This window comes from Rhinolophus sinicus, linkage group LG04 (assembly GCF_036562045.2).
Source record: "Rhinolophus sinicus isolate RSC01 linkage group LG04, ASM3656204v1, whole genome shotgun sequence".
Taxonomy (NCBI): Eukaryota; Metazoa; Chordata; class Mammalia; order Chiroptera; family Rhinolophidae; genus Rhinolophus; species Rhinolophus sinicus.
In genome coordinates this window covers 159,589,447-159,614,776 of record NC_133754.1, presented here as the reverse complement: position 1 = coordinate 159,614,776, position 25,330 = coordinate 159,589,447, and the positions used below count along the sequence as shown (strand labels likewise).

The 25,330-nt window shown below is 51.4% G+C and overlaps 2 protein-coding genes across 3 annotated transcripts in view; both read right to left on the bottom strand.

Annotated features, from left to right (window-relative positions):
* CCDC180 (coiled-coil domain containing 180) overlaps positions 1 to 15,857 on the bottom strand; it is a 50,887-nt gene extending 35,030 nt beyond the window's left edge. Inside the window, 13 exon segments of the mRNA XM_074330745.1 lie at positions 612 to 700; positions 3,049 to 3,128; positions 5,430 to 5,549; positions 6,870 to 7,033; positions 8,106 to 8,201; positions 8,324 to 8,434; positions 8,533 to 8,661; positions 9,755 to 9,858; positions 10,827 to 10,915; positions 13,587 to 13,777; positions 15,065 to 15,169; positions 15,397 to 15,468; positions 15,838 to 15,857. Of these exon segments, the coding sequence (XP_074186846.1) occupies positions 612 to 700; positions 3,049 to 3,128; positions 5,430 to 5,549; positions 6,870 to 7,033; positions 8,106 to 8,201; positions 8,324 to 8,434; positions 8,533 to 8,661; positions 9,755 to 9,858; positions 10,827 to 10,915; positions 13,587 to 13,777; positions 15,065 to 15,133 (1,242 nt within the window). The 5' untranslated portion in view covers positions 15,134 to 15,169; positions 15,397 to 15,468; positions 15,838 to 15,857.
* Positions 15,858 to 21,708: 5,851 nt separating this feature from the next.
* Positions 21,709 to 25,330, bottom strand: part of LOC109446085 (stimulated by retinoic acid gene 6 protein-like) — a 46,241-nt gene continuing 42,619 nt past the window's right edge. For both annotated transcript variants that reach the window (XM_074330743.1, XM_019729171.2), the window contains exons 16-18: positions 24,775 to 24,938; positions 23,884 to 24,030; positions 21,709 to 23,212 (exon numbers count right to left, since the gene is read on the bottom strand). In XM_074330743.1, coding sequence (XP_074186844.1) covers positions 23,064 to 23,212; positions 23,884 to 24,030; positions 24,775 to 24,938 — 460 coding nt within the window. In that variant the 3' untranslated portion in view covers positions 21,709 to 23,063. The remainder of the gene's footprint in view (positions 23,213 to 23,883; positions 24,031 to 24,774; positions 24,939 to 25,330) is intronic.

Here is a 25,330-nt window from a genome sequence, read left to right as displayed (position 1 = left end):
TCGGGGACACCTACTGCTATAGCCAGCAGGTTAGACTCTCTTCAAAATGATTAAGTTTTGGGGGGTTTTTCATCTAACCAGTTTCACTGAGGAAGCAGGGAAGGAGCATTTTTGACAAAATATTTCCTTGTACCCCAGAAAAGCAGTCATTGTAACTGAAGGGGTTTGTGAGTGAACTCACTGGCTCACCCTCTAGCAAAGAGAAAAGGTGGGTGTTGATGGCAGTGACTGCACTATTTATAAAAGCGAGGCAGTGACGCCCATGATACCACCTCCACTGCATAAATAATGTCAAGCGCTGTAAGGGACACAGAGGGTCACGGGTGACATCTGAGGTGCTCAGAGAGTGTATAACTTTGTGAGATCAGGGAGGGCTTCTGGAGGTGGTTGTTAATGTTAGGCTACAACCTGAGGGGGAGGTGAGAATCGCTGCGGAAGAGGGGTTCAGGCAGAGGGAATAGCTTCAGAATGCCCAGAAGCCAGTGAGGGCCTGGGGCGCGTAATGAAGGAAAGCAAAGGATACAGGCTAGAAAGAGGCAGGGGCAGGCCAGGGAGGGGACATTAGGCCTGTACCCTCTGCTCCTTGCGGGCCTGCAGGGAGGGACACCCACCTTGCACTTCTGCACGTGAGCGAGGCACTCCTGCCAGGTCGTCTCGTACTGCAAGCGAATCTTCATCAGGCAGTTCATGTGGTAGGCGTCTCCGTGGGCAGAAACAAAACATGTCAGCTGCTCTTCCAGAAGGAAGAGGGGAGATCAGAAAGAGGAGTTTCCCCTTCACTAAGGGAAGCATTTCTCCCCAGCAAAGTGCCTGGAGAGTGAGGATAATTCCAGTGAGATCCACAGTCCCAATCAGATCAGGGGCTGGAATCTCCCTCCTCAAAAAATTCCCGACACCCCAAGGCAAGGCCGTCAAATGAGGAGTTTTTAATCTGTTCTGAATCCATTCTGACCCCGATTCTGGACTCAGTTTCAAGGCTGGTGAAATCATGTTTGGGGGGAGTACCAAGTCATAAAACAATAACAAGGGCGCAAACTAATGAGCATTTACAGACCATGTCTGTGGTTAATTCCTTAAGAAGCGAATGGGCTAGCAGGACACTCAGAACTTATTGATTTTCTCTTCCTTGTCTCTACTGTCTCCCAGTTTATAATCAACTCAGTGTGACTCTTGGTGTGAAAGATAGGCAACTGCAGTCTAATGTTTCTGGCAGTGTTAGAAACGGAAAGACGACACAAAGATTTTGTGGTGGTTGTTCCTTAACAATGGCTGGAGGAAGGCAGGGTGGGTGGCAGTTGGGCGTAGATTTAAGACACTGGGGAGGGTAGAATACAGTGGAACTGGTGAGGAGAAGCTCTAAAGCTGGTCTCTCCCGTCCCCAGAGTCACTTACCTGGCCAGCACATCCCTACCCTCTTGCAAAGTCACTGTAATGGACTCTCCCCCTGGGGTCTTCCAGTCCTGTGCCCCTGGGATCTGCTCCCCGTCTAACTCCCAGCTCAGCCCCTCCTACTGGGTCCCCGCAGTCCTGAGGATGGAGTCCAGCCTTACCCCACAGCCACGTGGCCAGCACAGTCTGACTCGTGGGCATCTTCCAGCCTCTCCTGCCACCTTCTTTGTTTCCTGAAGGCCCCAGCTCTGTCCCATCTCTGAGCGTCCCCACGTGTCATTCTTCCTACCTGGAAAGCTCCCCGCTCCCCTGGGCTTGGCTCACTGGCCTTGCAGTCTGAACCAGATGATTACTTCCTTGGCAAGGTCGCGAATGCCCCTGAAGCAGGCTGTGTCCCCTAATACAGGCTCATATAGCTGGTCACCTGTCCACTCCCTGCTGTAACATCCTGCATGGTCTGACTTCGGCTCTAAACTGGAAGCGCCCAGGGGAGATCCACCCCGCTGGTTAGCAGGGCTCAGCACCATGTCTGTTCCTAGGACACGCCTGATGCACGGCAGTCATTGCTGTTATTTGGGGCTTCGGGGCTCTTACCCTTGGCGTTATAGTATAACCTTTGGAATTATACACCTGAGACCCCTGAGAGCAATGCTGGGTAGTACTAATCAAAGTACCCAGGTCAAGTCCAACTGTAACATTTCATTAGCTGTGTGGCCTTGGGCTGGATACTTCACCGCTTTGAAACTCTGAGTCCTTCTTTACCACAGGGGGACAACGACGCCACTGATTTCAGCAGGTCGCTGTGAGTCTCAAAGGAGATAAAAACATTCTTCTAGGGCAAAGCTTGGTAAACTTTTTCTATAAAAGTCTAGAGAGTAAATCTCCCTGGCTTTGCCGGCCATACAGTCGCTATTGCAGAGCAGAAGCAGCCAGAAACAATATGCAAACAAATGAGTGTAGCTCTGTTCCAATGAAACTTATTTACAAACAGGCAGTGACCCATGGGCCAGACTCTGAGCACCTTTGTTAGAGAGAAGTTTAAAACACCGCCGTTCAGTATTGAGCACTCTCTTTACGTAAGCTGGGTGCTGAACTATGACTAGACCACAAAATCGCACGTACTTCTTACATCAACCCCACACGGTAGGAAGCTTTATTACTCTTCTTGAGATCCCTATTTTATGGAGGAGGGATTTGAGGCCAAGAGAGGCTGTGACCTCCCCAATATCACAAAGCTGGGAAAGCACAGAGCTGGTCTGCCTGCAAAACCATGTGCTTAATTTCAAATGCCCAGGACCTGGCCCTTGAGCCGTCCTCACAGGTGGTCATAAAAGTCATCACTCTGGCTGCATGCTAGAATCAGGCGACAGGGGTCAGAGTGTGTGGCTGGCATTGCTGCTGGCTGGGCAGTGACTAGGGAGGCCGTGGGAAGGAAAAGAGGTCTGCCAGGCAAGGTCTTGGAGTCCGATTTGCGCCCTCAGAACTTACTCTTCCCTCCACACCCCATCCCATTTTCCCCAGGAGAAACTTGCCACCCTCCCCTCAGTTTACAATAAGCTTTCAGATAAATGATTGCCCAACAGGCTGAAGCTGCTACAAAGCTACTACTTGAACAGAATTCTGGAGAGACCTGAGTGAAATCCCACAAACCTCACTCACCAACATCCGTATTCAGGGAATTGAGAGAAGAATACCATTCAGCCAGCTGAGCTTTGCTGTAAGTGGGGGGCAGAAAGTCACTGGGGAAGGAAGATACAACAAGTAAGTCACGCTTGAATAAAACGTTCACTTACCAAAACTGGTAGCGTCTTCAAGGAACATCTAGGTAAATACTGAAGAAACAAAATGACTTGTTAGGGATTTCCTGGTGCCAAGCATGCACCTCATGAAGTCTATTCATATTAATGAGTCTGATACTTTGAAAATAAAACCGAATTTCCCTAATGGGAAAAAAATAAATGGCTTACATTACTTGACCAAGGAAGCCATTTCTAGGAACCTAATCTGAGACAATAATATAAAATGCATACAGAGTTATCTATTAAAACAGTCACTTAACATTACTGTTTATATGTACAAAATATCACAAACAACCTTCATGTCCAACAATAAGGAATTGTCTAAGTAAAATACAGTGAATCCTCTTGTGAAGTCATTAAAAACGTGTGGCAGATTAAAAAATGGCCAAATATCATTAGCTCTTCCCAAGAGAGGTGGAGTCTATTTCTCCACCCCTGCATCTGGGCGTGGCCACGAGATTTGCTTTGGCCAATGAAATGTTAACAAACATGACACAGCAGAGGCAGGGAAAGGCCTTGTGCATTCCTCTTGCCTTCTCATTGCAGGGAGCTCTTCTGCCACTGCCACCATAGCTAGGAGCCAGGATTAGCCTCCTGGAGGCTGAGAGAACGAGTGAGAGAGGCCTCAGCTGTCCCAGCTGAGGGTCTGGACGTGGCAGTAAGGCCCTCTTAGACCATCCAGCCCCCGCCAAGCCAGCCCAGACCAGGGGAACGGCCGAGGTGAACTACAGTCACGGGAAACCAGAAATGACTCTTTTAAGCCCTAAATTTTGGGTGGTGTTTAATGATGTGGAAAGACACATATGGCTAGAAGGACCATATAATTTGTTGTCTAAACCAGGACATTTTTGACAGTGAAAGGGGAGATGCTATTAGTGCCAGGACAGGACGTGCAACCCGGGATGGTCTTGGGCACCCTTCTTACGGTAGGGCAGTAAAAAGCAAAAGCTAGCTACAAGAGTGCACACAGCATAATCTCTTACATATTACACTAAATGCACTGTGGTATCCCAGATTGAGTCCTGGAACAGAAAAAGGACGTTAATGGAGAAACTGGTAAATCCGGAGAAGTCTGGTGTTCAGTTAGTGGTAATGCATCAAAGTTAATTTCTTAGTTTTGACAAATGTCCAGTAGTAACATAAGATGACAACATTAGGGGAAACTAGGTGAGGGGTATACTGGAATTCTGTGTACTATCTTTGTAACTTTTCTGTAAATTGAACATTACCACAAAATACAAATTTAGTTTAAAAATTATTTTAAAATTATATGTATATAGGCTGATTGGATCCAAGAAAATTCCTGGGGATTCTCTCTGGACTTTGGCTAACTCCCTCTTGGGGCCCTGGGAACCTTACCAACACTCCCGACACATCACCACCCACAAGCCTGCAGAGGCCTGTTCATGAGCATAGGGCCGGGGGAGGTTCAGACAGAGCAAGGCGGCGGCGGGTGCCAGTTTAACCAACCGGCTCAGCGTCCGAAATAGATGGATTACGAAAAAGAACAGAAGCACTTGCCTTGTGCTGAGATTTGTATCCACCTTGTTAATTTTATGCCTGCACATGGAGCAGGAGGTACCAGACATGGGGAGACCACATGGGGCTCTGATTGTCATTTGTATCCTAGAAGAGCTTAGGCTCTGTGGTGGGGAAACAAGGCCAACCCGAGTCCAGTGTCTCCAGCTTGCAGGACCACACAGGCTCTATCCTGCTGTTGAGAATGGATGCTATAAGCTCCCGGGGCAGTGGTCTTCCAGGGTCTAGAACATTCTGTGTACCTCCCACCAACCTGCTTATTATGGGATTAGAGCTGGGGTGACCCACGTCTGGGGGGGGGTATCCACAGCCTCTAACAGGTCCCCTGTCTGATGGCAGCAATTCTCACTGACTCCCCGCTTCCAGCCTCAGACTCCTCCAACTCACCCTCTAAAGTGAAAACCTGATAGAACCCTCTGCTCCCCACTGCCCTCAGGAAAAGAGTCCAACCTCTTAACCCAGCCCCTTCCTCCCCCCACTCTCCTCCCATCCAAGCTCTTTGGCACAGTCACACTAAACTTCTTTCTGGAGCAAATGTATCGTGTTCTTTGTTGCCACTGGGACTGAAACAGCAGAGTGTGGGCCCAGGCCGCCAGCCCAGGACCAGAGAACCAGGAGATGGCCTGGTCTGGAGGATGCCTCGAGAGAATGCTCCCTGCTGGGGACTGCGCCTGTCTCCCCGAGGGACCCGTCCCATTGTACCAGATGCTACGAAGATGCTGCAGCCGCTTCTGCTGCAGGGCTTCCTGGTTCTTCAGCATGTTCTCCAGCTCCTCCTTCACGGCTGGAGGAGCCTGGATCCTCTCAGTGGCCATGAACTCACTGGATGAGCAGACACATTGGCAGCGTGGAGAGAAGAGGAGGGGCACGGTGGAGGAGAGAGAGGCGATGAGACCCACGGAAAGAGCACTGGGAATCCCAGCTGCCTTATACCACTCCCAGCCCCTCCCTCTCCATCCTGGGCCTCTGGGACACTGAGGACAGGAGGGAAGCGGAGGGGACTGCCAGTGAGGCTCTGAATCTAAAGCACGGGACCAGCAGGCTCAGATCCAGGCGTGGGTCCTGACTGCTGCCTGCCAGCTCTGTGACCTTGGGCAAGTCATTTCCTCCACGCTGACTCTCAGCTTCCTCTTCTGGAATGGAGCTAATGAGGACCTAGCAAGATACTGCAAGCAAAGCCCTTAGCACAGTACGTGACTCATAGGAAATGTCCAGGAAATGTCAGCTCCTGCCCTCACTGTTGATTGTTGACATTTGTAACACTCTCCCAGTCCCAGACCAAGCACTTTACATGCAGATCAGATCTTGTTGATTGTCACTGAAACCTATCACCAGCCCATCATGGTGCCTGCTTTGCAAAGAGAAAGGCTCCGAGTGTTCAAGCATTAGATCAAGATCACAGGGAACTACAAGTGGATCTACGTCCCAGTACACGTTCCTTCATCCCCAGTGCCAGACTCTGGTGCTCTCCATCTGGAAATGCAGATGTACAGATGGGCCTACCACCCCCAGACCTGAAGCACACAGAAAGACAGACACTCTTTGGTGTCCTCAGATATCCTGGCCCAAAGTGCCCCTTTCTTAGCAAAAGAAAGCCTTGCTTGTTGGCCAAAAGGTCCAGGACCCTCGTGCCACCTGGCAAAGGAAGCATGGAGGTGGGCCCTTTCTTCACCCTCCCTCCCAGGGATGAGACTTGCTACCAGAATGGGGACATGTCAAAGCCTGAGGGACAGCCATTCTCCTTGGCCCAGTAACAGGGCTACGTGTAATAGTAAAGAGTGGAAATTGGGCAGATAATCAGACTAACGTTTCCAAACCGTTTGTACTGTTCTCAGAAAATGCTTATAAAGAAAATAAGATACAAACCTACATGTGCAGTGTTGATCTAAAAAAGCCTGGGAGAAAATATACCAAAATATCAGCTGTGCTTCTCACTGTGGTGAGAAATTAGTGGTGATTTTAAATTTCTTCTTTATACTTTTATCTATTTTAACTTAAAAAAAAAAAAAGAGCACCTATGACTTTAACCACCACAGAAACAACAGCATTTTAAAGTCATGAAAGGCGGAGGGAGCATGTCCCCGCCTTGCCCATGCCGGCTGTCCAGGTGAGCTGGCGGGAGAGGTGCAGGCGGGCGCTGACCTGAAACTGCGCACCAGGGCCTCCTTCTTGAGCGTCTTCCAAGCATCGACCAGGTCCTGCCAGCGGTGATGGCTCTCAAGCTCCTGTTTCAGCGTGGCCTCCATCAGGTTGACAAACAGCTGCGTGATGGCCCTCCGGTTGCCCAGGAGAGCATGGTTTATGACCTGTGGGCACAGGCAGGCAAGTAGCACGTGCCAGTTGTTTTAATGAGTCACATAAGCATAGGAATGTCAGACAATGAAACATAACCGGGACACGGCTAATTCTAATTCCTCTAATGGATAAGATAGATAAACGTTAGGAACTCGTGCTTGACTCAAAATGAGAGCTGCCATTGCTGAGCCCTCTTTCATCATCCTCCCAACGAGTGCTGGCGGTCAAGTATCATTATCCCCACTTTATGGACAGGAAGTTCCAGGTACCGGAATTGAGTTATTTCAGAGTTTTCATGTCTGGGTAGTGAAGAGGGAGGTCTGTGTATTGTCCAGGACCCCAAGGCACAGACCTGGGCTACAGCCCATCTGTGATTCTAAATGCTATACGCCCTTCACCCTTCTGCGTGCTGCCAGGAGGCCCGTTCGTTATCTGACTGCCCATCTTTCTGCACAGGACCCAGAAAGCCAGGAAAGTAAAATGCGCCCCCGAGTAGCCAAAAGTGTCCTTTCACAAGACGGAGGAGTCAGATTTAACTCCGACTTTGGAGGTATCATGAACAACCTTGAATTTCTAGTTTTTTATCCCAAAGAAAGCAGCTGCAAGTGTGGACATGGAAGCAGTTGGGACAGAGCCAGGGGGCAGTCATGGTTCAACCACAGGCATTGATGGGCAGCAGGAGGAGGCACAAGAATCACTAGGAAAACTAGAAAAACAGAGCAGGCTGGGGTCACTCAGGAGAGCACAAAGCACCGAGACCATGACAGCCACGAAATCATGCCTTCATAGTGCAACACCTACTGTACTGCACACAGTAGCTGGGATATGTCCCGTCAGGCACTCGTAAAATCATCGGTGCTCAAAAAATGATGCCGTGTTAGGTATACTACTGTGAGTAAGAGGGTAGGGACGTATGACATGTACTGTAGAAAGATTTCTACTGAAAATACTTAACACAGACTCTGATTCTGAACCTAAGTGGCCAACCTGAGTTATTCGGAAATGTTACCTATGAGAAGCCCATCATTCCTGAGACAGCAGGCTCCTTCAGGGGCTGACCTCCTGCACACGAAAACCACTCACCAAGGCTTCGTCACTTATCAGTCTGTACACATCGGGCTGCATGAGGTAGGAAGTTTTCTCTATGATTTCCATATATTTCTTCATTACGCTTTTTAGCTAGAAATGACAAGGTGCCATCGTTAGCAACTCTCTCTTTTCCTGGAGAACTAAAAGGAAACAGATGATGCCGCATAAATCCCACAAGTGAAAACCAAGCGCCCACCCATAGGCCTCCTCACTTTATCTGTCCGGGAGAACTCCAGTGAGTACAGTGTGTCATCCAGCTCCTTAATCCTCTGCTTCTGGAGCAGGAGCTTCTCAGCCACCTGATCCCACAGCTCCAACAGGGTCTAGGCCGAGAAGTTCGGGTCAGGCTGGGAGAACAGAGGGCAGGGAGGGGAGGAGAAGGGCCAGGGTGGGGCAGGCCGGCCCACGAGAAGTCCCCTACTTGGATGGTGTACTCTTCGAGGTTGTGGTCATTTTCCACCTTTTTGAAGAGATGGTTGATAGTTTCCTCAAACTCGGCCAGCTTTTTCAAAAGAAGTGCTCCTGTCTCCAAGATGAGAGGTTCCATCCCCTAAAATAGGCCGGGAGGGTGATGGCTACGGTATCAACACCCCTGGGGCAGGAGGAACCCTCCCCCTGCCACCCCACACTGGTAATGAAAGAGTGTCAGCCACGGTCCTGTCAACATCATAACCAAAAATAATAGTCACTACCTAGACTTAAGGAGTTAAGACTTCCTAATTAGTTCCCAACTACAGCATAAGGACAGCCACCATTCGAGGCATATGCCAGGGGCCAGACGCTCTGCTCTGTGCTGAGCTGAGCCCTTATCCTCAGACTCCTCTGATCCTCATCACAGCCTGTGGAAGCAGGCGCTGACATTCAGCCAGGTTCATGGTTGGGGCTCAACAAATATTCACTAAAGAAATAGCCAATGAAAGAATGCCAAGTTTACGTCAGATGAAGAGACTGAGGCTCAGTAATGTCGCATGAGCAAAGCAGCAGAGCTCATGATGAGACAGAGCTGCATGGGACATATTAGGAGAGCAAGGAGCTGGCTGGAGGAGCACCTTTGGGTACTCTGGGTACAAGAGCCAGCCCCAGGGATCCAGGGGAACAACATGAGTCAGAAAACACTCAGGAAGAAAGCAGTGACTGCCATCTGGGGCTCAGAGAGGACCCGAAGGGGCCAGGAAGGGTCTCGTTTAGGGACATTCTGGGACCAGTGTAGCTAGGGATGAGGTCTCTGGAGAGAAATAGGAAGCCAAGCGGGGGCAGTAACCAAGGGCCAGGCAGCATCAGGTTGTCAATGGGGGGTCAGGCCACTTGGCCCCTCATGAGTAGGATTGAACAGGGAGATCAAAGGTTGGGCTTTGGCGTCAGACCTGGAGTCCAGTTCCCACTTGGCCCCTTACATGCCAAGTCAGACAAGACTTCCTGGGCTCACCTGTAAAATGGGAATAATAATAGAACCTGACTTACAGGGCTATGTTGTAACAAGCACTCGTAATGAGCCACTCAAACATGGCTACTCTGGTTCTGTCAACACCATGATGAGCCACTGAGAACCTCTGAACTGGGGGGAAAGGGAGGGTGGGGGCAGTGACAGGCCCTCCTTCAGAATGGCCCAGGGACAGAAGGGGAGTGAGAGCAAGGATGCTCACCATCCCAATCTGGGCGATCTCCTCCTTGAAGCTCCTCAGGGTGTCCTCATAGGCCTTCCTCTTGTAGTCTCCTTGAAGGGTGCAGGAGCTGATCTTCTCAGGAACTGGGGGAGAACAACAGAGCTGATGAATCTGCCCTTAGAGCTCCGAGGTGAGGACAGAGCAGCCAGGAAAAGGCAGCAAGGCAGAAAGTGCCCTGGTTCGGGAGGCGGGTCCCCAAACCAGGCCAGCAGTGTCAAAGGCTTAAGAAAAGAGAGAAAAGATGAAGGTGATCCATAAATGCTATAGAGGATGAAGTCTCACATACACAATTGAATGCTAGCAAAACATTCCAAAACGCTATGTACAGAATGGGATCATTTATGTTTTTAAAAAAAGTTTTAGAGAAGGAAATATATACACAAATAAGAATAAGCAACACTTATGTAGCACTTAGTATGTACCAAGGATTGTTCTAACTCAATTAGTTATCGGCCCCATCTTACAAGTAAGTACACTTAGGCACGGAGGTTAAAGAACAGACGCAGTCCATGGCTGAGAAGGGGTTTGGACGTGGGCCCTCTGCTTCAGGGTCTGCGATCTCGCTCTGCTCTGCTATCCCCTGACCTATGTGGGAAGCTCCACACCATGTGGTTTCATGGGGGGTGGGCACCCTTAGGAGAAGAGGTGCTATTGAGGAGGGGGAGTTTTTACCTTCTGCTTATCTCCTTCCTTTGTTAATCTATAGTGAGCATGTATTACCTTTTCAGTCATGAGGAAAAAGAGCCTCCATATTGGGATAAAGTCAAACTAAGACAATGTGGTACAAAGGAAGCAAATGTAGACTGAGAAATCCTCTTGTGAAATTGCAATAAAGTGAGCAACGTCCTCTACCAACTGGCTTGTATCAGTAAATACAGACAGTGCAGGCAGCCCTTCCTGCTCCCCTAGCTCCCTGCACTGGGAGAGGGCTGAGCGAGGAACACAGTGGGAGCTTCAGGCACCTCTCCGGGAGAGCTCCTAGGAGGTCTCCATGGGGTCTCTCCCAGGCCCAGGCCAGGCCTGCCCTACGGCTGACAGGAGGCTCACTCACTGATGGTGTCCATGAGGCCCCGTACTTCTCGGGCAGCGATGGTGCTTTCACTCTCTTGAGCTTTTTCCTTCTTAGTTGTTTCCATTTCCCTGAGGCAGAAGCAAAGGAGAACAATAAACCCCAGCCCCCTCACACCCAGGAAAGCTCTGGCACCTGGAGGAGTCTTTAGAGGGAATATGGGCATTGCCAATAGCCTGGGTGCACTGATTCCAGAGTGCCCAAGGGTGTGCCAGTCTCCCTACAAACACTGCCTGAGCAGACGCCAGGGATCCTAGACGAGAGGTTGGGTCCTGCCCTCAGGGAGCTTGCAAACCAAGTTTGGGTGGTGAAAACGGAAGACCAGAGGGGCGCGCCCAGCCTGGGAAAGCCAGACCAGTGCTAAGCATTCAGCATGCTCATGTGCCCTTCGAGCAGCTAATCCTATGAGGCAGCTGGGGTAACCCCATTGTCCAGGATGGGGGAAGGGGCTCAGAGAAGTCACTGTACGAAGCAGAAGTGAGACTCCCAGACCAACACATGTGACACCCAGGTCCACGGTGCATGGGGTTTGGGTGTAGGAGGAGAGAGTTGGGATCCCAGGACAAACTATCTCAGCAGGGAGGACCAAGGTGGGTGAGCACGACCTTAGATGTGGAATAAAAATCCCTGAAGGCACTGTCCACAGGGCAAGCACCGCAGCAATGCAGCAGTTCTCAGGGATGCCTGCCATTCCTTGGGGCCCCGTGTGTGTAGCACTTAGTGGACATTTTCCTCTGTACTCCTCACTCCAGACCGACCCGTGAGGAAGACTGCAGGGCCTGAGCTGATCCTTCACAAGTGGATCGTTCAGTCTTGTGAACCAAATGCCTCTGGATTGAGGCAGTTCCATGGGAGTCTAGACGCCCTGCCCATGGCAGCTGCTGATGGCTCCAGCTTCTTGGCCGCTTGCCCAGGGGCTTTGGGGGCTTGGTTTACACTGGTGGTCATCTATCCCTCCCCTGGGCTCCTCTTCCACCTACCCTGAGGCCCCACCCTGCATGAATGAACGTGCAAGTTGACTGGCTTTGGCTGGGGAACAAGGCACTCCAGAGAGATGCTGATGCTGAGTTAGTGACCCCAGTCGTTTTGAGGGTGGCAGGGCCTGACAGGTTACAACACGTCTCTGTTCCTGCCATGGGCCATAGGAAGCTGTGCTCTGGATCTGCATCTGTGGCAGAGCTGGCCTTCTCTGTCTGTCATAGGAAACCAGCACAGCACATGCCAGAGCCCTTCATGAGAAGTGCCTTTCCAAAAATGCTGTTCTGGGGGTGCCAAGAGCTCCTGCCTGACTCTGTATCCAGTTATCAAGATGATGGGTGGTCCCAGGATAAACCCTCGGGGAAGGGGGACCCTCGGGAGGCACAGGGAGATATTGGTAGACCCTGGTCCTGGATGAGAACAGGTCAGCTGCAACGGGGCTGGGACCCTTGTGGAAGCCAGAGTCACAGCCAGGCTGCGAGACCAACCTCCTGGGAGGCGGGGGACCATGGACCAGCCCCAGTGTCTATGCCTCTGGATCCCTGCATCAGAGACATGGCCTGAAGAACGCTGACCTCCAGTCTGGGCTTGCATAGCCAGTTGGTTTGCCCTTCTGTAGGTAGTTAAAGGTGCTGAGGGTCAGAAGCCTCAGGGGAGTTTTCTCTGGGAAAAGTCAAAGGTCAGGTCAGGGAGGAGACCTTCACCCAGCATTGGGTCAACCCCTGCTCCAAAGGGGCTGAAAGGGAAAACAAAGGCAGGTAGAGGAGCACTGACGGACTTCCTGTCCCAGAGTCCCAGACCCGCGAGGGTTTATGGCTTGCACAGATCTTCATGAGCGGGAGGGAAGCCCAGCTTCTGCTACATTCTCCCAAGCACCCGGCGAGCAAGATGTAACCCCTGCTTTTCTTCCCTTTCCTTTTTCCCTACTTGAGGAGTCTGAGCTCAGAGAGAGGAAATGGTATGCTCAAGAACCTGATCTCCCTGCTTCCACTCCATCTGCTCCCATCTCAGGAAATGGCACTCCTGCTGTCTAATCGCTCAGGCCAGAGACCTGAAACTCTTAGGACATCTCTCCTCCCATCTGATCCATCACCTGTTCCATGGGTTCTGCTTCCAAAATATACTGGAAGTGCCCTACTCTCCCTCTCACCGTCCCATCAAGCGTCCATGGATTGCTGTGGCCTCCTTCCTGCCTTCTCTTGCAACTCCCCAAATTCTGCACACAGCACCTTAAAGGCCTTGAAAATGCAAATCAGCTGATCATTTTAGTAATGTCCAAAACACTGACTACGGCCTACAAGGCTCATCTCCGGCCCCTCTCCCCAGGCCCACTGACTTCTTCAGCCTCTGGAGGGAACCAAACCCATCCTATCTCAGAACCTCGCCCACTTCCCCTCCCTCACCATCTGGTTTCAGCTGAGGCCCCTCCTTAGAGAGCTTTCCTGACTCCTGTCCCACCACCCCATCCATCAGAGCCTTCCCACTCTTGGGGGGACCAGCTTGTTTATTTACTGTAGAGGCAGGTGGAATTCCCATACCTAGCGCCTGGACCTAGGCACTCAAACAATAATTACTGAGAGGGTAAGGGGAGGAAGGGGAGGAGAAGTAAACAATCATGCAAAGTAGGTGTTACTACCTCCCTTTCAGGGACTTGCTTCCTATCTGGCACTCATTTCATGTGAACTCTTTTTGAGTTTTTGAAGATTTTGATGCACCCCCGGTGAGTGTGTGTGCGCACGCGCGCGCCTGGAGGGCAGGACCGACCTGTAGAGAACAGGGTTTTCCGTGCTCCAGTCATTGGGTAGGCTGTGCACCCACTTCCGCTGCCGAGAAGTCATCATCTCCCCCTCAGGAATATCCACTTTCTTCATCAAGGGCTTGCTGCCATTCTTCAGGGTCATGGAACGCTCTGCGGCGGGCTTCCTGGAGGCCACCAAGGAGTGGACCAGCTGCACCTGAATCCACGGAAGATCTGGGTTGCGGGGCTCAGAGTGCACACTCCCCAGCACCCTCAGGCTGACTGTGCAGTTGTAGGAGGGTAAGTGGGAACCTGCCAGCAGGATGGGACTTTGCAGAGAAGCTTTCAACCCCAGGCAGAGGAGGGTTCTCCACGCCCCATAACACAGGAGGGTTCTCCACTCCCCATAACAGGCATCCAGCCACTTTCAGGAAGGCATCTCTTCAGAAATTTTAATGAGGACCAAGACGCTCATCCCAGCATTTTTATAACCACAAGTAATTGGGAAAATGGAACTGTCCACTAACATGGGATTCAGTGAGTAAACGCGGTGTGTGCCTTCAATGGAATGCTAGGCATTTATTAAAAATAAGACTTAGAGAGGATTTTGTTTATGACATGGGGCAATGCTTATGATATGATACACCACAAAACATATCAACTAAAACATAAATTAAAAAGTATAGCCAAAACGATACAGAATGATCTCAAAATGTTAAATGCTTAGAAAAACGACCAGGAGAAAATATGTGAAACGTTGAGAATGGTGTGTTGTGTCCGGGGAGCGGGATCCTGTGAGGAATTTGTTTCCTTGGTGTCGTTACCTTTTGTAATTTCCAAGCCCTCTACAGAGAGCATTATTTAGGGCTCAAAGGTAGGAATGCAAATCCCTTTTAAATAATCAGTATGAAATTTCAAAGGAAGGGGTTAAGTCTGTGTATTTAAGATCTCGTATTGTCTGTGCAGTTTTTCTTATAGCTGGCAAGGCAATCCAACAGCCTATGTGGTTGTCAAGAAGGTGTACATTATGGCAAGTCCTAGAGCAACAAGCAGGCAGCCAGTAAACGTCAAGAAGCAATGGAATGCCCACTGACGTGGAAAAGGTGGGGAGATACTGTTAACAGGGAAAAAGCAGGTTTCAAAACACTAGTGTAGAATCAAACCCAATTTTTAAACAGAAAAACTAGAAATGCTTGTATGCAAAGGAAGAAGGCCCAGGGCACCCCATGGGTAATTCAGGCTATTTCTGAGTAATTTAAATTTAACTAAAACCTTTAATTAACATGTTCTAATTTTCAAGAATAGACATTCTAATTTTATATTCCTACCTTTCAAGAACTAAGAACAATTATTTTAAAAATCAAAGCAATTTTCAAAGCCCTTATTTCATTTGATTCCCAGGCAAGGAAACCTTCAGAGGGAGGGAATTTTGGGGAGGAGCAAAGTTTGGGGAGCAGAGGAAAGTTTGGGGAGCAGGAAATGGGGAACAGAAGTATAGGCCTACCTCAGCCTCAAAGATCTGCTGGTAGACTTTGCCACTGCGAACCTTGGTCACCTTCCCCACTGAGGACATCTTGGCCGCTGGCTGGACACCCCTGCGGGGAAGCAGCTGTCCAGAAATCATGTCTGGGGTTTGATATTAAGACCTGGAGGTTGAGAGATCAACTCCTCCGACCCCTCCCAAGAGCAAGTCCTGCAGGCAGCCTGGCAGTGGTGGGACCCACTGGAGCCACGGCCCCTCTGCTCTGGGAGAAAGCCTCTAGCCCCTCTCCAGCCTCAGGGTTTTTATTTTAAATAAAAACAAGGTAGGGGCGAAGAAGCCAAAAGGAAACAAACCTCAGACAAGAACTGAACTCGTGGAGAAGTCTGGCCGTCCCAGTTGTTCAGGACGCAAATCCAAGAGGGACTCTGAAGCAAAGAATAATAAATGACTATTGTTTTGTGCTTCATTCCCCCAAGCTCTTCTGGGAAAAGTCAGAGCGCCCAAGGTGCCAACTGGGATTTCAGACCGGCCTTGAACCCCAAACCTGGTACTGAACACGGTTCCTGGGTCCTCACCCCATCCTACCCCTGAATGGACCCAGGGAGGGGGAAGTGGAGGGAAGGAGCAACCTGACTGTAGCCACTCTAATTACCGCCTGCTGCCTGCTGAGAAGACCCAGCAGGCTCCTCTCATGCCCCACCCCCAGCCCACTAAGGAGCAGGGGCAGACCCTGGACATCGCCTCTGAGCCACGCCGAGTGGAAGGAAGCCACGAGCCCACGGGCTTGGCCTCACCTCAGTCTGCAGAAAGCACAACTCAATTCAGCCAGGACCTGTTCTGTCTCAACTGCAACAGGACAACTTCGTCTCCAAGGCAACGTGGAGAGGCAGGAGCCCCACTGGCCCCGCCCTCACTTCCTTTCCACCGAGGGAGGGTTCCCCTTAGCCGTGGGAGCGCCGCCCACGTGGAGTTGTGAAACTCTCATTAGTCAACCCCTGCCTTCCAGGTCAGTTTCTCCTCTGCACAGGGGATATCTCCGGACTGTCAGGAGGGTCCAGAGAAGCACACTAAATGTGCTGAAAACTAGTGGGAGAAAGGTTTAGCTCTGAGCCATTAATTATGATCAAGAAAATCCATCCTAGCTTCTTTACGTGGTTAAAACCAACCTCTGCTGGGAAGTAGTGGAATAGCGCTTGACTGTAAGTAAGAAGTGAAAAATATCTCTAAAAGAGACCACTTCTTTCTTAGTTTAGAAGAGCTCAGAATTCAGGTCTCAAGGCTTAAATGGAGTTATAATAAAAAGGCTAATTTATATGACTCTGAGTTCCATTCATCCGACCCACCACTGCCACACAACCCTCCTAAATACAGCTCTGACCCACCCGCTCTCCTGCTCAGAGGGCCCTCACCAACCGGGCAGCCCCTACCGCACCCCTGGATGACCAGAGGCCCCACCTCTGCTTCCCACCTGGAGTCTCCCTGCTTCAGCAAACTCCTCACTCTCCCTGCACATGCCCTGTCCTGCCCTTCCTCATCCCGCTCCTCTGCTGGGATCCTTCCATCTGCACACATCCCAACTCGGCCCATACTTCCGGTCCACTACCTGCAACAAGTGCCCCATCCTCTCAGCCTGGCTCCCACCTCACCTTCCTCACCCCGTCACCTCTCCTCTCTCTGAGCGTCTTGTATATTAGTTGCTGTCAAGTATAGTTCAGAGCACCTGTTGGAGGTGTTTCCTGAAGGGTAGATAGATAATGCCTTACTAAGTTTCATTCAACTTAGATTGCCCTTAGCAGGGGACTGTTCTCAGGAAGCCAGGCCCCTGCTGCTCCTCCTGTCTTCACTACATCCCCCAAGGGGAGGGACACCTGCCTGCAATCCCTTGGGCCAGGTGAACCAATGGGCTGCCTACCCTTGGGTCTGAATGGCTGAGCCAGGGACAGATATGTGTGCATCCTGTGACTTCCCCCTCTGCCCCTATAGCAGTCACTGCTAATCAATCACAGGGTTTTCACCTGGGTGTCTAACTGGCAATGACATATGCCCTAGATGGTTTATAAGTCTGCGGAACTGATGGATTCTTAGTGGATCCTTCCTGAATGGAAGTCAGAAGTGTCATGTAAATGAGGAAGTGAAGTAATACCAGCCTATGCCCTGGTCACCCCTTACCCTGTCAGAGTTGATACCTCCAGAGTCCCCTTCCTGAGGGGATAAACAAAGACTGCTGTGCAGGGGAATGTCCTGGGGGATTTCCTGGGGAGGTGAAGCCTTTGGCATGGCCTTGGGCCCAGCCGGGGGTGCAGAGACCCCAGTGGGGGTCAACCAGGCTCCTGAGATACCCCATCCTTCTCTGTCCACTGTTCCGCCTGGCTGGGTGCCTGGACAAACATCGAGAGCCCAGAGCACAGGACCCTGTGAGGCTGGGGTAGTGTGAAGGCAGCTGGGACATGGCCTCTGACTGGAGCGGAGAGAAGCCTCTTCTCTGTGGGCCTCTGAGAAAGTCACTGCCCATTTGGGCCTCTGGCTCCTCATCTAAAAAATGGAGGGTGCCAGTGCTGTGGTGCGGGCCTCACAGAATGGTGATGGAGTCCAAGAGAGGAATGTGCTGGAGCTTCATGCCCCATTCTGCCTGGAGGTGTGAGGGGAAAACAGTGAGGATAGAACTATGACATTACGTCCTCAGGAGACCCTGTGAAGTACGTGGACTTCTCCTCACACTTTCCAGATGAGAAAACAGGCTCAGGGAGGCCAGGCCACAAACTGGGCTGTGTTCGAGCTGGGATTGTTCTAGAATCAGAGCACGCCGGAGGACAGAGTAGCATTGGTACTGACTTGGGTCTATGTCCAGGGTCTGAGGTTACAGGTTTTGGGGGGCAAACGGGGTGAGTGGGTTTGGCCTCAATGACCTTTCCTGGATCCTGGCAGGTGCAGCCTTCCAAGTTTGCCATCCTGGAGATAATAACCTAGGTTGCCCAGAAGAGGCAGCAGTAGCATCAGGTGAGTGTGCCTGTGGGGGAGGGGCTCTAGGGTCAGAGGAGAGGGGCTCCTCCCTCCCAGCTGGAGGCCTCCCAACTGAGAGGAAGGGCCTTCCTCCTGCCGCCCTGCCTCCTGTCGCCATAGCGGCTGGTACCCTCCCTTAGGAGTGAGCAGGAAGAGGGCCTGGAGAGCTGGGTGCAGGATAGATTTGGGGGTGGGGTGGGACCCAGGACCTGTGATTTGCCAAAAGCCAGCCCTGAGAGGTGATTAGAAGGAGTCTGGTGTTTCAGGAGGGTGAGGGGAGGGAGGATTGAGGGGAGGCTGCTCCACATGGGAACCCTGGGGTGGGCTGGGCCGGAAGGCTGAGGGTGAGTTTTCAGGGGAGGGTATGGCGGGCACCTGAGAGGGCCTCATCACCACTCCCAGCCTGATGGCACAGGGTGTCGTCCTCTTCCTTGGCACGTTCTTCACTGACCTGGTAAGGCTGGACACTGTGACGGGGGATTGTGAGGAGGCGAGTGAGCCTGGGGGCAGGACAGTGGGGACCCGGGTCCTGAGACTTGGTAGCGGAGAGCCCCCCATACTGAGCCCTGAGTTCTCAGCAAGTGGCAACCTCCTCTCAGGAGAGCCTCTCGGCAGCCCCTGTGACCTACGGGGTCGCACCCATTTTAGGGATGAATGAACGGAGGCTTCGCATAAGACACCCATCTGGGCTGGCTCCCCAGGCTGGTGAAGTGGCAGAGCTGCCTGAATGCAAAGCTGCAGGAGGTTTTGTCACAGCTGGACTCAACCTCTTCCTCAGGCGGTGCCCACAGAGGGCAGGGGTGTCAGGTTCCTCCAAGTCAGGCAGCACATAAGTGGCTGGGGCCTCAGTCTCCCTGTCTGTCGTCACAGAGGATGGGGCTAGCGGTCCCTGAGTCTCAGTTCCCGTGTTTCCCCCACTCCGGAGCCTGGAGTCTGGCCTACATACTAGTCCTGTTTTCTGTGTGTGCCCTGCCCCCTCAAGGGCCCTGGTGGTAGTGCAACATGAGAAGAGGTAAAGATGGGGGCCAGTTATGGGGTTGGGGCTCTTTCTGGTGAACTATGGCTATTTGCGTCCCAGGGGAATCAGATCAAGCTCCACAACGGAATAAGGTGACCAGCTGTGACACTCACTACCGGGGAGGGGAGGGAAGTGGAGATCAGAGACTTCCCCGGGCAAGACACTCCTTGCTCCCTCCCCTCCATCTTACATTTATTGGGAGACTTTGATAACAGAGAAGTGGGAGACCCATTAAGTTGTGGGTGGGACTGGCAACAAGGACAACTTCCAGGAGAAAGGGTTACTTGCACCCCATCTGAGAACAGTTAGGAGCTGGATGGAATTGGAGGGATGAAGGGTTCGCATGTGTGCAAAGACCGAGGACTGGCCCCCGGCCTCACTCCTCATTCCCCACAAGGCTCTGCAGCATCCCCCTCCCGGGCCTATCTGCAGCCTGTCCTGCCCTCTGGCTCCACAATACAAAGTAATGAGAAAGAGCCTGCTGCTCCAGGTAGCAGTAAATGATTACAACTTCAAGCCTGAGGAGCAATCTGGGGCCTGGTTCCAGGGTCTGGAGCCGCTCAGAGAGAATGAGGTAAGGCTGGGCAGGAGCTGGGTGAGGGCAGACTCTCCCTGGTAGCTGGCTCCAGAGAGCGTATGGCCATGGCTCCCTTATCAGCCCCAGGCCTTACTGCACGGTTACCCCTGAGGTCCCCAGACTTGAGCTGCTGGGCAGGCGCTGGGTGGGAAACCTGCAGTGTGACTCCCGGTGGGCTCACAGGTTGCTGCTCTGTCTTGCAGCTACAACCTGTCCTGCCACCTGGAGCCCCAGTCCTAGTCAGCCAGCAGGACACTCGAGGCCAAGAACTGGCCGTCATCGAGCTTAGGGGGGAGGGAGTGTCCAGGCTGGCAATGGCTGAATCCTCAGGGCTCAGTAAAGCTTTGGGCAAAGTGTGGTATTGGGGAGTCAGATCCCAGCTCCACCAGATCAATCCTGTGCTGGGACAACCCAGCCCAGCTTTCTGGGACTCGGTTTCCTCCTCTGTGAAATGGGTGATGCTAAATGATCACTCACATTGCAGGGACAAATGGGGTCCTGTTGACTGACCGAGCACTCAGCACATTGTCTGGAGCACAGAGTGCAGCGCGAGGGCAGGGTGACCCTGGGGGAGGCCCCCCAAGGTAATCCCTCTCTTCTATCCAGCCACCAGGCCCTCAACACAGAACTCAGATCACACTCCTAAGACTAGGGGGCTTTCACACTCCTAAGACCAGCTCAAAAGCGACCTCTTGTTCAGCAGTGGGGGCATAACTGGGGCACTCGGGGTACATTGGGTCAGCTCCTCCTGCTCTGAGGGGAAGAACATTGTGAGCCTTTTCCTGGGGTTTCCATGAAGGCCAGAAGAGGAGATGACACCGTCCCATCTCCCTGACTGCTCTTTCCCAAAGTCTATCAACTTATTGCGGTAGGGGGGCAATATTTATCTTTTGAAAATAGTAAATGCTAAATTTGAATATTATTATATTAAAATCCTTTTCTTTTACAGCCTGAGAGTTGAGGTCTGGTTCTTTCACTTCCTATGCTAATTTAAATGAGATGCAGACTCTCACACTCCTCCTTGAACTAAGATATCGCTTATTGTATATGGGAGAAGGAAGGGAGAAGGGCCAGCCTCCTCCTGGACTATGAAGGAGCCTGTCAAGTCTCCCTTCCTCAGAGGACACGTTCATTTCATTACTGGGAAATGGGCAAGGAGCAGAGCTAGCCCCTCAGAACTCCTGGATTTAGAGCTAGAAGGTACTTTCACAGGCCTAGCAACACCACTGAAATATGGTTGTCTTTAAAAATAGGACAGCGGCTGCCTTTCTACAGACTTGAAGGAAGAGGGAACATATTTTCCTTCTCTTGTTGAAGTTTCTTTTGGCCAAATATTAGGAACTTGTAGTTTTCTGATTCAATCTCTGGAATTTTATCAGCACTAAGTAGGAAAACAATGAAGGAGATTCAACATAAAAGCATATGGAAGGGACAAGGCCAGAGGAAGGTAATTTGTAAATGGACTCAGGGCAGGCAGGATTTCCCACCCTTAGTCCCCCAGTAGGGGCCCATGATCACCCTTTACCTAGATGTGAATCCTTCTGGGATCCTTGTCCAGGACCTCTGAATTCCTTTTCCTGCTTGTTTCACATCCAGAGGAAAGATGTGATGCACCTTTTAAGACTACAGCTGGGCATCTTTCCACAAACACTTACGCTACCTGTGAACCAAGATGTCCAGCATCCCTGCACTTCCTTATACAATTCTTTTTATGACAGAAATTTCCTAGAGGACCCCAGCCTGTCAGCGACATCGTGGCCACTCCTCCCAGCTGGGACCTGATGGATCATGGATGAGTTGTGCTTTGCCAGGATAAGAGTCCGTATACTTGGCATAGAAAGACACCCCACCCCCCCCACTCTCCCTTGCTAGCCAACGTGACTTCTTTGGCCATCTTCTAATAGGTCTAGAAGCAAATAGGGCTGGCTTATGGGTGTAGGTCCTGAGGAGAATCAGCAGTAATTTGCAAGAAAACTCTCCTCAGGGGAGACCATGACAGCTCCTTTCTTCATGGAGCTGAGCATAGTGAGAGGAGGTCAGGTGTTAATCAGGTCACCACCAAGTAGAACATTACAAATAACAATAACTAATATATTTATTGAGAGTTTAGGATTTATCAGGCACTAGCTTAGGCGTGTTTGTATGTGTTAACTTATTCTATCCTTAAAATCATTTGGGGTGTTGCAGGTATTGCCCCTCTTTATATGTAAGGAAAAGGAAGCACAGAAAGGCCAAGTAATTTGGCCAATGTCACACAGCTAGGAAGTGGTGTGGGGCTCCCAACATTGAGTCCCAGTTTTCTGTTTCTAAAAGCAGAATGACAAGCCTAGTTGTGGAGATTAAGTTAAAAGGAATCAGGCTGGCGAGCACACCTAGTGACATAACTAGATTTACGCAGGTACTCACTAATCATTGCTGGGATCCAATGGCTCTGGAGGTGGACGGGGATTTCCCACATGCTGCGGGTGGGTCCTCCTGGCACTCACAGGCTTCATGAGTGACTGAATGGTCAGACTTTGTACAGGTCCCGGCCATCAGAGACCTTATGCTCAGGTGTGAAGAATTCGGGTAAGTCCTGAGCCCTCTGCACAAAGAGAAATGTCCAGGCTCCCCAGCCTGGCATCTGGGCCTCCGTGGGTGGCCTACCAGCCCCCAACACCCTGCATAGCAGACACCAGATGACTCATCCTCCTCAAACATGCCTGGACCTGTCCTGCCACTATCACTTTGCTCTTTTTGTCCACCACCTGGAAAGCCTGCACACCCTGTCTCTGCCTCCTCAGACAGGCAGTTTTCCCAGGGGGATCCCCCCTTGCTAGAGAGAATCGGTACATCTTCTCTGTGACCAAGGCCCAGGTCATTTCCGATCCGTCCCTCATCCCAGTGGCCATGGCAGGGAGAGCTCAGCATGTGCCCAGTCGCCCTACCAGACTGGACGCCTCTCCCATCATGGACTCCTCTCCCATCACCATGAGGCCTAGAAAGCAGGAAACAATGAGGACCCTGTTGAATTAAGGCCGCACTTTCTTCCACAGAAAAATTGCATCAGGTGGTTAAACTCTCCTGCTATAGAAATTTTACCACCTTCTTCAGGGACACAACGTTCTGCCTGTGATCAAATTATGTGCTTCTCAACATGGAACCTTCCAAGGCTGCCTCCTAACCATGGAGAGTAGAAATCATGATTCAGCAGTTTGTTCAACAGAGATTCTCTTTAGTTCTTGATCTTCACCAAGGGAGTGAATTAGATACGAGAGGTCATCGTTCAGCCCAGGTGCCGTCCCCTGAGTGGCTGGTGCTGTGCGCCATCTACATGGACGGTGGCTGTGCATCCCATGACATTGCAGGGACAATGGCTGGGTAGCCTCAGCCTCCTTAGGGGAAGTTGTCCTGGGATGGACTTGGAGCAGTGTGGGAGGTCAGTGTCAGCTCTCCGGGCACGTCAGCGGAATCTGGATAAACTCCTGGGAGCCATGTCCTGATTTCGATTTTCTGAGCATGACCAGTCTGGGGTTGTTGATCAGGGTCTGCAGCAGGAGCCACCTCGTCCTGGACCTAGCTGAGATGCGGGGACCTAGGACAGAATCAGAGCAGGCAGATTGGGGGGAGAGGGCAGCTGTCTCTGTCCTTCTCAGACGCTGTAAGAAAAACTGCCTGGGAGGGACGAGGTGTGGCGTCAAAGTGGGAAAAGAAGCTGCACCAAGACTCCCGGGGACATGAGCGTGGCGGGAGGGATGTGAGTTTTCCCAGAGCTGGGAATCTGCCGTGTTGGGAGCAGCAATGAACAGTCCACATGGGTACTGACAGGACATGGCTAACGGGGCTTCCCAGCAGAAGGCAGAGCAGAGGGATAGGGTGGGTGTAGACAGACAGAGGCTTGAGGGGCCGTGAGAGCTGTGGTACACACAACTGAGTGCCACGTTGGAGGGCATCTGGCCTGAAGCCTGGGATACGGGTGGGGTCTCCAAAAAAATTGGGAATGGAGGACAAAGCAGAAGTAGAGCTCATTTCTGGGAACAAGGGATGAGCCTGGATAGAAGGACAAGGACATAAGGTTTCAGGGGTCCCGTCACCAGGCTGACGGGGGTAAACCTCCTGAGCACCTGGGTAGATTTCCCAAGGCATGGAGTGTGGAGGAAGGGGAGCAGGGAGGGGAAACCTGGGACATCTCGGGGATCCCAGAGAAGCCTTAGGGTTCTTGTTTCCTGGGTCCAACCCCAGGGTGGGTCCAAACAGGAGGCTTACCTGATGACTGACTGAGGTGCCCGTATTGGATGGCCTGCTGCAGCCTCCGCTCCCTGTGGCCCGTGATGAGGAGGTGACAAAAGCTGACAAGCACGGGGTTCGTATGATAATGGTCCACATAGAGCATGCCAATCCATGCACGGAACCCTGACATCCAGAGGGCAAGTTAGGCCACGCAGCACATCCATCCCAGGACGGCCCCAGCCTGTGCTTTTTATGACATAACTACAGCATCCCTTTGTTCCTAAACTGTGCCCGTGTCTCTGCTGAGAATCTAGAAAGTTAGGTATAAAGAGCTGAAAGTGTTCCTAGAGATCACATTCTAATCTGTCCACTTTACGGGGAACCAGAAGCTTAAAGGAGCTGGGAGCCACTGTGGCCAATACAGAGAAGCCATAAGTTGTGTAATGAATGGATGAGTGAATGAATGGGCACGGGCCAGAAACAGAACAAAAACGAATTTTGCTTTATGAAAATGGCTTTGACTTGGAGTATTTCAACTGAACAGACTGTTTTCTTAACTAACTTTCCAACTAATACCCAGTAATTCTGAGATGTGTCCTTTTTCAAACTTTGCAGAGCTGTGCATTCATAAATTATCTTCTAACTCTTCAGACAGAATTCCACAACCTCTTACTGCCTACCATTATACCTCAGAGGTCTGTCAAATACACAGGTATTTAGTGGCCTGAATTTCCTCTGACCGTTGGGCTGAATGTTTATTTATTTGTGTTTCCTACTCAGCTTTATAGCTTCCCTGGGAAGATAAGCTCTAAGCATAAGTGAAGAGAGAACTTGAGGCCTCTCTGGTACCCGCCCTCCAGGAAGTTTCCGCAAAGGTAGCAAGTCCAGCCCTCCCCAGATGCGTGGCCACCGTGGCTGGCCACTTACCCATGTCCGCTCTCTCATAACCACTCTGCATGATGGTCCTGTCAATGCGGGCGATCAGCCACGAGCCCAGGATGCAGCTGATGAGCAGCCTGGAGAGGCAGGCGCCCAGGCCCAGCAGCACGTTATAGAAGAACAGAAAGTAGTTGAAGTTGTGGAACACTTTCCTGCAAACGGAAGCAGGCAGAGGGGCGGCACCCGTTCAGTGTGAGAAGGTGGCCAGGCAGGCAGGCTCCAGGGCCCCCAGACCTATGGTCCAATCCTCCATCTCCCGGCTCCTGGCCATGTGAGTCACGCTGTAAGTGGGAGCTGGCTGTCCCCACCTCACAGCACTGGCATAAGCACTGGCTCCAATGGACTGTAGAGGGCTCTGAGCACAGCACAGGGCAAATGTTAGTGGCAACTTAATGTTTGATGGGAATCTTTGGGTTCTGAGGTTTCTTGTATGAGAAATCTCACGTGGCCTCAGCTGATTTTGTGGTTGGAACAGAGGTTGTGACTTTCCCACTGTCAATTGGAAGAGAGACCTGCCCCGGCTGGAACGGCTCCAGGTCGTCCA